Here is an 11,564-nt window from a genome sequence, read left to right on the forward strand (position 1 = left end):
AGAAATTAAAGCCGAACTGAGCTTGGCTCTATAGCCTATCTTGTAAGAGGTATAAAAAAGTATTACTATGCTAAAATTGATAACTTTAGCAAAAAGTGCGCAATTCAAGGTAAAATCTGCACATATCCGCTGGACTATAAAAGGCTAACAGGAAATCAAATTTTCTTTGCTTCGGTCTTACTTTTTTGGGTTTCCTGTGTGTTTTATTCCTAGTCTCCTGCGCGGTTACGCTAATAACGCCTAGTAGAAACATGTCTTTGTACATGACAACCGAAAATAACGATAACACAGGAGAGAGAGAGATGGATGGAAAGCACTCGAATGATTTGCAAAACAAGCACGATGATTTGAGGGATTTTGTTGCTAACGAATGCAAAGAACAAATAAGAGTGAGTTACCTCGTATCTTGTTTGCTGGCCTCCATTAAAACAACATCCTTGTACAGACAGATTTCATTAAGTTCTCTAAATGGTTTTTCAATTTCACAGGACGGCAGTGATTCAGAAAATGGCCTTGATGCTGAGAGAATGAACCAGTTTTACCAACGTGCTATAGCAGAGAGTGAAAGGTACGAAATGGCATCTAAGACAAGCCTCTATTGATACAAAATAATGCACCAAGCACAACTTGAAGGACAAAAATGTATTGGTTGGTTTTATCGGTACTTATATGATAAATTGCAAAATCAGTCACAATTGATACACGAAAAAGATACAAAACTTTGAACGGAAACTGTACGGACTATTTTGTAGCCATCCAAACCGCTTTGTGTATAATAAGCCTGCAGATTCGCGGCGATTGTGAAACTTTGATAAACTACAGAGGCAGAAAAAGCAAATTACATTCATGAATTTCTTAGAGATTTTGGGAACTAAATATCACTTTCATATAGCCTACTCACACTATGCCTGGGTGTATCTCCACCCATACAAGTGATAACATTTCATATGGTTTGTAACTAAAATACTCACTGTAGGGGCTTAAGTCGTAGGTAAGATTTGTTGTCTATTATATGTTGAGCTTCCAACCTTACTATGATTTGATTGATTTATTTTAAACCTCAGAAAAGAGAAACATATTTTTCACTGAGGTTCTCAATGTCACAGTGCGCAACTATATTTTTGTTGTTACAAATGCAGTTTAATGATTGTAATGAGGTTGGCTTGTCTGTCTAAAAGTATTGAATTCTTCTGCATTTATAAAGAACTCTACACAAATCTACTGCTACTCATTTTGCAAATTAAAAACTAGTACATATACCTTAAAGACAACTTATCCAGAAACATTAATAAGTTCTCTGTTACAATTTGTGTCTAATTAAAATGCTTACCCTCTTGTTACTGCATCACATTTAGAATGAACAGTGAAGTAAACAAAAGCCACATCCAGAGGCAGAAGCTTTATGACGAGCTAGGTTCTGCCATGTTTGCAAAGTGGTCGGAGGACCATGCTGCAGAAGTACTAACTGATGAACAATACCATTTATGGAGCAACGAAGAGAAGCAGAGCAAAGAGCTGTTGCAGCAGATCAAAGGAGTGGCTCTGAGTGAGGATGGCACAGGTAGTGATGATGCTTCGCAGTGATGTTGGAGCTATTTTGAGAATTATGCAATAATAGTGGATTCAAGAAGAGCTAGGGAAAAGAGTGCTTTCAATTTTTTTCGTGCGATATATCATATGTATGCATCATAATTTATTTTATATTGTATAATGTGATATACAAGAGCTAGGGAAAATATTGCTTTTATTTTGTTCTTATGATATCTCATTTGTTTGTATTCTATTTTTATTTTATATTGTGTCATGTGATATACAAGAGAGGGAAAATATTGCTCTTATTTTGTTCTTATGATATCTCATATGTATGTATTATATGTCATTTTATCATGTGATATACCAAAAAAAGTAATGATTGTGCTGATACCAAAAACTAGAAGTTGACTTAATATACAGTAGCAACAAAATCATAATATGCTACATGGAAGGGAACATTTTGTTATATATTACATGATTTGCCTATTTCACATTGTTATGAGCTAATATACAGGATCTGCCATTGTGTAACTGCTTTTCAGACTTTTCAAAACAGTCAGTGGTGAGAGAAAAGGATTTACAGGAGGTGGTTATGCCCAAAATGTGATCAATGGGCTCCCTCCAAAGAAATCATGCCTTGAATTATTTAAACTATTTTAGCAATCCAGAAGCTATGAAATCCAGAAACAAATTTTCCCCCATATTTCCCATGAATTTTTTTCTGCCACTGCCTCTGGTGAGGTGAGAAAATTTCACTAGCAAAGTTGGGTATTAAGGCTTGACAATCAATTGCAGTGTGTATAGAAATAAATATAAAAGAAACCTTTTTAGCAAGTCTAAAAACAAAAATAATTTTATTATTCGCCATTTATAAAGTTCAGGTGCCAGAGTGCTCTCTGGTGAAACAATGACTTAAAACAAGTTCTGACACATCATGTATTATGCCTAAATTTTTTCCGTTCTGCAGTGTGACATGATGAACCCTAAGCACCCTGAAACATTAATTCTTAGGAAGAGAGAGAACACTGGTTTTCCCTACAGAAATGACACTCTACTATATAGCAGAACTCCTCTCTTCTGATAAGACACTACATTATAAAGGCCAGTCTCCTTAAAAGAAGGCTCAATGCGGGGGGGGGGGGGGTACTTCCTAAATCCATTGGATGGGGATCATCGTTGTATCTTCTAGGGTGTAAATTTGGAACCTTGGGTATCTTTTAGGGGTGAAAATGAGAATGCCCAGATTTTTTTTACCTCAGTATCTTTTAGGGTGCTATTATAGCCTTCCCTTGTCTAACTTGTAGCTTATGAAAGAGCCTTGAAATGACTGTGTCATTCGGTGTTTTTAGATCACTAGAGTCAGTTTTAATTAAACGTTTGTATTACAAATTATTGACTTTTGTTTGAGGTATCTTTTAGGGGCAAAATTCATACCTAACCACGCCTACTTTAGTTCCTTTTAAGGTTGTTTAAAAAAATCCTGACAATGATCCCCGTCTGTTTGATATCAGAGTCCCCCCCAGGGGGCCCAATACTATTTTTGTGAATTTCACCCAGCATAGTAAAAACAATCTGAACAACTTTGTTATGGTACAAAAGGTGTTGGTTGCACTGTGCTTAGCCAACATGTGCTGTCACTTCAATTTCCTTTTATATCCTATGCTTTTTATAGTGTTTTCGATAGCATGAATCTACACTTTCGTTTGTATACTAGCTAAAGCTAAGACCACTGAGTTGTGAATCTTTCTGGCTTTACTCACAGAAGCTAAGTCCAGGTGTGTGAACCTTTCTGATGATTTTTAGCCTTGGACTCCTCTGCATTATTAGCTGGAGTTGAGTCCATTAATGTGTGAATCTTTTCCTTTTAGCAGCTTCAGAATTTCCAGGTTGTCTGTGTGATCGGCATAGCTTCTATTGTCAGCATCTCTTTTGTTCACATCAGCTCCCTGTGGGTATAGAATAGCAGTTGAAAGGAGGGTTACATCCTCGGACACCCAGGGCGTCAGGAACAAGGCCTCCCCATGCTCTTGCGCCTCCTTACACTGACCGCACTGTCCTGGGTACCCGAGGAAGTGAGGGACTGAGAACTTTATTTTTCTTTGCTTCTATGATTAGGAAAAGAGGGTAGTGTTTCTTCACTCTTTTTGAAGTTTTTTTATATACAGTAATCATCTAAAAAAGGCGAACTTTTATGGGGGGGGGAGGTGCTGTCTTGTTACCATGATCGCTTGACTCCATTAGCTCCTGCTTATGCCTTTTTTTGCTGCATATTAACTCACGTGATAATTATTTACTCACATGATCGATGAGATATTTCACCATCATGTGGTTGTTCTTGGAAATTGCGATCATAAGTGGAGTGGTGTCGTCCTCATCTTCCAACTGAGAAACAAAAGACAAGCATATAAAAATAATGAAATTGGGAATGCAGAGATCAAGTTAGTGTACTCAGGGATATGGAAACCTATTGTTTCAACTATTTAAGTTATATCTTGCTTTGAGCAAAAAGGGAGGGTTGATGAAATTGTCTCTACTCGTCGTAGCTCATAGTTGTTGTGAATTAATTAGTTATCCCAGCTATCTATTGGTGGATAAGCGGTTTGATAATTAAAATGGCACAGGAAACCCTGTAAATCTGCAAACACAAGCCCACTTTACCTTTGGTTTTATTGTTATTATTATTATTGTTGTGGTTGTTGTTATTGGTAAACAAGCAAGATGCTAAAACAAGCGCAGGGACGGGGCACTACCCTTCGACAATGTTAAAAGCCAGTAGTGTGTGTGTGTGTGTTTTTCTTCTTCTCAATTTCTGAAACTTTCTTTGGCCTTTCCGTTCATTGGTTTATTTTGCGTTCTACACAAAATGTTTAATTGGACGCCAGGACGCAGCCTTCTGCTTGATAGGCAGCTGCCATGTTCAGATTTCAAGTTTATTAATAAACATATATCGTATAGTGCCTTTTTAGGGAGCCTTTGCAAAAGCATCAATAAATATTTATTTATCACATACATAATTAAAATGGTATTAATACTTTGTGAAACGTAATGTCAGGTTGTAGCAACAAGGGAATTGATATGCGTCAACTGGCACCGGCCAAATGTCCAACTTTTTGAGTCTCATAAAAAGAATGCAATCTGATGTTATGGGACTATCCGGTAATTTTATGCTTTTTAATGTGGGTAATTAGCCGGCGCAGACGGTGCTGCTGGCTTCTTATGGAGCTCCAAAACTTGACAGGAGTGCGTGATTGATTTGATGCGATCTTGTTAATAAGCAGTTAATGGTAATCCTCTAAGTTTATCTGATGTTCTTAGTTCTGACACTTTTTTACCCGAAGGGGAAAACACGAGCGGTATTCGGAAATAGATTATACCGCGGCAATTTAGATTATTTCCAAGCGGATGCCTCAAGGTTAAAGGGGAGTGCAAACTATCTTCCACTTGGATGGGTTTTCAATCAAAATCCTAGCTTGAGGCATTTTTCTCGGACAATGGTCCTCTCAGCTGCGTACGTGCAAAATTGCATTCTTCGGCTTTGATAAATAAATAACGACTACATTTGGCCTACTTTGGTAGTGGGTTAACGCTTACATTAGGATCGGCGCACTTCTTTTCGACCAGCCATTCTACAATAGGTCGCATATTGGCTGCAATGGCGTGATGAAGAGGGCAACGGCCAGAACTAATGGGAGCATTCACACTACACCGGCCCTGAAACCAAGATAAACATGGTCAACTACTACTGTGGACTGAACAAACTAGAGTAACTTGTATAAATAAACACACGAGAGAGGTTGCACAATGATACTTGGTTATCAAATGTCAAAACCTCCCAGCTACCTCATGGTGTGTCTGTCTGGTGTGAACACGGTGTGATTAAGTGCTTGAGGTAAAATAGATGCAATAAAGTTTTCATAAGTTTTCGTAAGTCGTAGAGTGTGTTGCTCTCAAAATTGGTTTGTAAAGATAAACTAATTAACTTTTGATCAAAGTATCAGTGGGATTTTTTTGAAATGCTTATTTTGTCTGATTAATTTATCCGTCAATCAAAATGTGACCTATTCGACTGATGTTTGTGAACTGTTCTTCTAAAATACTTCTACCACAGAAGGTATATGTAAGGCATTGTGTTGAATTCATCTTGGATAAGTCGTATGGTCTTTAGTGAAAGAGAACTGACAAGTTTAGGAGTTTTAGTGACTTCTTGCAGTTTACAATCGGCGGACTGCAGATTGATTTTCAGACGTCTCTCGCTAACAAGTCCTAAGCTAGGATATAGTCGAGTGAATAATAAAATGAACTTATAATTTACCGGCATAGATAGTCGCTTTTGGACCTCCTCTACATTGCCGGCTTTGATGGCGTTGACTATGTCCATTTTTCGCAGTTTAAGGCTAGTGTTGACCAAATGAAAGCTAAACGTCCACTGATGATAAGTGGAGCAAGTCGCTTACTCAACACCCCCGAGGTCACACTACGTGTACAGCGGGTAGCACCGCTGGTATTCGAAACCTCCGGAATCGCCGACAAACCTCATCAAGTGACCGCACTTCGCGCGTCCCAACGACCAGGTAAACCGCCGTCTGGCCCCATCCTTTCCCGACTTTGAACCGCTTCTGTTTGCTTTCTTCAACGCTTTTGGCCTGGCAATGTTCCATTATCCGTTATTGCAGGAAGTTACGAGGTTTTGAAATGCCATTTTATATGTATATAGGGCCCACCGAGCGAAGTCTGGACGATATCAGTAGCGGTTTTTTTTTTATTTTTTTTTTATTTTGCGTGAATCAAACAATTCTTAAGATAATTTCGCGGGCATTTTTCTAAGTATGTCGAGCCATCTGGAAAACAAAACAATCTTTTTAATACTCGAAAGTGTACGTCCACGGCCTCTGCCCTCTTTTCAACTCAATGCAAAGAACACATACAAATACATGCGTGAGAAAATACTTTTATTGTAGGTGGTGCTTTTGAAATCAACGCCTGATATATAAGGTATAATTATGCGATCTCCTAAACCCTTTTTTTAGCCAATTTTGGTTTGTACTAACAGGTACTACTGCACATCGGCTTGTCGGTACTGAAAAAGAACAAATTATTGAAACAGCATTAGAAAACATATGTCCAATTTGTCGCTAAAATAATTAACTAACAATTAACCGCGGTTATCCCCTCCCACCAAGACGATGATCACCATTTCGTAACTCTCTCGTGACTCATTCGTTCGTACGTCGTGCTCCTCTCGTCCCCCCCCCCCCCCCCCCCCCACCTCCTCCGCACGTTTTCGTACTCGCACCTCAAACTGCCCCGCCATTTCGAAGTTACCCACCATAAATAGCCATGGCATCAAGTTATTAATACTCTTCTTTTGTTTTTATCTCATATCCTCCTCCCCCCCCCCCCCCCCAATGTTCCTCCTGCTATCCTTTGCTCGCCTTGTAACTACCTAGTAATCCCCCTCACCGAATGTCCCTCCGTAATTTGGATGTGCGTACAATCGTTCAGTGTTGTTTTTTTTAGTGGCCCTAGGTTTTGAATGACCTTACTACTTGCTATTTATTGTTTGGTTGCGCTTATTTCTGAAAATGCCATATCGGTAATTATTTGAGCTTATGCTGTTTCGTGTTGGGACCCGAAGTATCCCCCAGTTTACAAAAATAACGAGCCATTAGAGGGGAGCCGGAAGCTTAACTTGAAATAAAGCACATAAGATAGATCTGGTTCTCTTCGTAGTTTCTAGCGTGACCCACTGAAAAAAAAACTGAATGCGCAAACAAGATGCGCACCTAATACTGCAGTCTATTTAAAGCTATGACTGATAGGACACGATACGTTTTATCTCACTCTATCTCACAAACGGGAGTGTGACCTCACCTCGAGAGGGAAGTTAGTTCCACTTCTTTTTGAAGAGCTCCTTCATGCCCTCGTCCTCTGTGCAGTCGGCGTACTTATCACCGTCGGGGGACTTGCCTTTTGGGTCAGCCCCCTAAACATGACAAACAAAGAATCATGACGAATCATATATTACCGAGATTCCGAGACGAATCATATATTACCGAGATTCCGAGACGAATCATATATTACCGAGATTCCGAGACGAATCATATATTACCGAGATTCTCCTTGAGAGACTCAAGGCAAAGACTCGCCTGATCTTTAGATCAGTACCTGTTCCAGTAACCATTCCACCATTCTCTTGTTGTTCTTCAGAAGAGCGATATACACAGGTGTGCACTCCCCTTGGTCCTCCAGCTGCAAGAGATGTATGGTATGTTATCCTAACAAGCTACCTAACTGTAGTTTGTGAGTTCTAATGGTATGACGGGAAGGGAAGGATTTTAAGGGAGGGGTAGTGGTCCCTCATCCAACTGTAAGAGCAGAGGATTTTACGGTATATTGTTGATGTGTGTGTAACTCTGCTACAGTAAGAAAATGATGGTAAGTACCCTAGGAAGGATGGGGAGAGTTGGTGGCTCAGATTATAAGATGTTTTGACTATCCAACGCGGAAAGTGTAATTAGAATATTATTACAAAAAGCAATAGGATGCTTCTCCCGTGTTATCGTGGTATGGGAGACACAAGTCAACCGCTGGGGGTGGGAGGGGGGGGGGGTTAACGCAGTGTATCTATCATACCCTGTTTTAAGCGCGCAAAAATGCCTCTTCTTAACGACATCCAGTACTCAGCTTGAAGGATGATGGTGTACAGATGGCACGCTATAGGGCCTAATGGTATGTGTCCCATTAATAAGTACCTTGATAACGAACCTAGAAGGGTATAGTCATGAGTGCAGGCTTGCTTAGAAAGCACTTATGTTTGCCAAATGGGCTGACACGTATTAACCTCGATTTTAAAACACTTTTTTTCACTTCTTTGGCGGCATCGCATCATAACAGCGACTGTACTCTTTGCTCTTCTACTTAAATTTATGTCATTCCTCACATGATAAGCGCCTTGCACGGTTGTATTCTTTTTTATCACCCTTTTTATATTTGAAATAGAGTTTCATTCAAAAGTTTTCAAGTTGTCCATCCTGCAAATATTAGCATAACAATAAAATCATAAAAGCTTGATATATTGTTTTCGTGTCCTGCATCGGCTTCGTCTCTTGAAAATTCCCTCAGTGTTACACAGTGCGCCCCTCATTGCGTCCTTCTACGATCAGACGGCGGAAATCCTATTCTTCTATGTCAATCAACGCAAGTTTGATCATATATTATCAATTTCGTGCTGATCTAGAATCAAGCACTTCAAACGCAAATACGTAGCTCGCAGGGAACCGACATATTTTATTTAACCTCATAAATCTCGCGAATATTAAGGCATATATTTTGAAATAAAATCTATGTACCGCTTTTATGCTCTTTTAATTAAAGGAGGTAATATAGATTCTGAAACGTTTTGTGTCAATAACTAAATCTTCTAGATGCCTCCCCAGACAGGTCAATGAAACAGGAGATACTATTATTAGCATATTGTAAATCATTAGGAGCCAATCTATCCAATTATTTCGAACAGCACGACTACCATTGTAAGCCTCCCCTGTGCACTAGACTTCTCCAACCATGCAGATCCCTTATTTGTACTATAATTTGCCTCTCGATGGGGGGAAGGGAATTCGCACCTTATAACTTACCACAAATACAGATTAAAAACAGAGATTAACAGTTTGTTTTATTATAAATATTAGCGCGGATTCAAATGCATATCAGTGGGCAATAGTCGCTGTTTGGTTCAACCATACTTGACGTCATTAATATTCATGCTTGTTTATCAAGAATAGGCAAGAAGAGGAGACGAACACATAGTATAAATGTTTATTCCAACCCCAGTGCCTTTTTCACTTACATCAACATCGGCACCACGCTGCACGAGAGCCTGGCATACGTCGATCTTCCCGCAGTCCACAGCGTGATGCAAGGGCGTACGGCCCCCTGATGCCGGTGCATTCACACAGAAACCCTGTAGTGGAAATATGCGTGAATCGCATGTTTACTCGTGCAAATGACAGTAGCGCATTCTTCGGCTTTCACCGATGCCAAGTAGTAAGGCGGGTCACAGATTGGTTTAGCTTGCACGTTTCTTTTCTAATTATATTGAACTGTTTAAATAAACTGCACCCGACGGCAAAGTGGCCGATAAGGCTGTTGTCAAAGATTGGAATAAGAGCCAAATTAAGCTAGCGTACGAGCACAATATTTTAACGTCTTGCAAACGCGCAAATTACTTGCAGACTGACAAGACCCAAAATGTTCCACGTTTAACCCCCAAACCAATTACCGGTTTAGACATAGCCTTCTTCATAAGCTCAAGGTCTCCAGATCTAACGGCTCTCACAACATCAGCCATGGTGGATCAAGATTTGTGGTAGTTTTCTGGCGGTGCGTATACTGCTCGGTCCAAAAGCTGGAGCACACTGCAGAACGCTCACGACTCGGAGTGATGCTATACCGGGTCTGGCGGAGTGCGTTAGTGCGTCACATCAAAATGGACACGCCCACAAAACATTCTCTTCGCGAGACCTTTTTGGCCCCTGTATAATTAGCTGTGTGATTGGTAGAGTAGGTGTAGAAAATGAATTCACTGATGTGATTAGGGTTGGAGAGGAATGAATTGTATCATATCAGGATTATTGCATCTCTGAGCCCAAGGCGGACTAAATTTGTCACAAAACACAAACGCAATTCGCATGGATTTTTAATGAAACCCGAATCTTGGTTCGATGACAATACTTTTCCGCGCGCTCGATTTATTTTTCATTTAAAGGTTCAAGAGGTAAGGTGTAGTTTGACCTTGTGTTTGTATCTGCGTGTATATAAACCAAGGAAGTTAAGCATTTTGGTAATCGCTATTTATTTTTCTAGAGCTGCAGAGGAGGGGCTCAATGGAGTTTTGATTCATGGTGAACGTTAAAAAATAAAAAGACGTTTTTACGGTTAACGGTAAAAATTAGGCGTTTTTACACTACGGTTAAATTTTCGGCATCTTTATTACGGTTACCGGTTATTTTTTGTCCTCAAATTTACGGTTAACGCTTATATTTATTTTATTTTTTTTCCATTTTACGGTTAACTGTTAGACCATGGCCGTAACTAGTAATTTTAAGTTAACTAGTAACTAACTACAGGACCTCGAACCACAGGAAGTCAACAGTCAAACTGCGATGACCATGTAGACTGGGCAATTATTATTTATATTATATTATTATATATCCTTTTCAGCATTCAAAGTAAGAGAAAGGCCAATGAAAAAAGGTTTTGAGAGTGCCCACCGTAAAAGAGTGCTCGAAAATGCGGCTTAGCTTATGTGGGAGATAGTATGAAACATTTTCAGGGAAATGACTTGAAGAAAATAGTATCAATTATCGGATGGTTTTAGTTGGGGAGGGGGGGGGGGGGGGGGGTAAAGGTTGTTTTGAATGAAACCCTATGTCCGCCATGGCAAAAATGGAGAGAAGAGATCAAATCTGGGTGATCTTGTGAGTTGGTTAGGAATCGAATTAACCAGGGATTAATTTGATTTTTTGCGAGTAAAAATGACTCGAAATCGTTATCAACTCATATAAGATGTGCCTCGCATACTTCATCCCTGTAACTACGATACGAAAAAAAAAAAAACGTTAAAAAAGTCGACAACAATAACGCATACTAGTTGTTTTTTAAACAATATTTTCCAGTTTTCTGCGTTGTTGTCGACCTTTTCTTTTAAAGGTTTTATTCCATATTCAACTGTCGACGCAGACCACAAGGTCCCACGCACTCCAGCAAATAGAGGCTGTCCGGTGTTTTCTTCCTACGTTTTTGTAAACTACGATAAGGGCCCCCGAATGGTCTTTGGCGAGCACCCCGTTTTTTATGCGAGACTGATCAATTTTAGTTTGTTTATGTTTGTTTTAGATTGCGAGCATTGGCGAAAAAAATTGCGCGAGAAGCGAGCATTAGCCGAAAACTACGAGCTCATGGAAAATTTGGCGGACCATTCTACTGGGCCCTACGATACGGTAAATATACCTACTCAGGATCTCTGTGGTCTG

The 11,564-nt window shown here is 39.6% G+C and overlaps 2 protein-coding genes across 3 annotated transcripts; one reads left to right on the forward strand and one right to left on the reverse strand.

Annotated features, from left to right (window-relative positions):
• The first annotated feature begins 229 nt into the window (after positions 1-229).
• On the forward strand, positions 230-2,922 carry LOC5514071. Its single transcript, XM_001634180.3, has 3 exons — positions 230-389; positions 489-568; positions 1,356-2,922. Exons 1-3 carry the CDS (start codon positions 252-254, stop codon positions 1,582-1,584), a joined length of 447 nt encoding a protein of 148 aa, XP_001634230.2. The 5' UTR covers positions 230-251; the 3' UTR covers positions 1,585-2,922.
• Positions 2,358-10,008, reverse strand: LOC5514027 (myotrophin). Of its 2 annotated transcripts, XM_048723700.1 has the most exons (8): positions 9,812-10,008; positions 9,380-9,493; positions 7,699-7,782; positions 7,405-7,516; positions 5,846-6,610; positions 5,125-5,244; positions 3,832-3,915; positions 2,358-3,479 (listed from the first exon to the last, which is right to left on the reverse strand). In XM_048723700.1, exons 5-8 carry the CDS (start codon positions 5,909-5,911, stop codon positions 3,357-3,359), a joined length of 393 nt encoding a protein of 130 aa, XP_048579657.1. In that variant the 5' UTR covers positions 5,912-6,610; positions 7,405-7,516; positions 7,699-7,782; positions 9,380-9,493; positions 9,812-10,008; the 3' UTR covers positions 2,358-3,356. The 2 variants fall into 2 exon arrangements, with proteins under 2 accessions (XP_048579657.1, XP_001634277.1); XM_001634227.3 differs by lacking the exons at positions 2,358-3,479; positions 3,832-3,915; positions 5,125-5,244 and having other exon boundaries at positions 6,466-6,610; positions 9,812-9,995.
• Positions 10,009-11,564: the final 1,556 nt, after the last annotated feature.

Source organism: Nematostella vectensis, chromosome 2 (genome assembly GCF_932526225.1).
Source record: "Nematostella vectensis chromosome 2, jaNemVect1.1, whole genome shotgun sequence".
Taxonomy (NCBI): Eukaryota; Metazoa; Cnidaria; class Anthozoa; order Actiniaria; family Edwardsiidae; genus Nematostella; species Nematostella vectensis.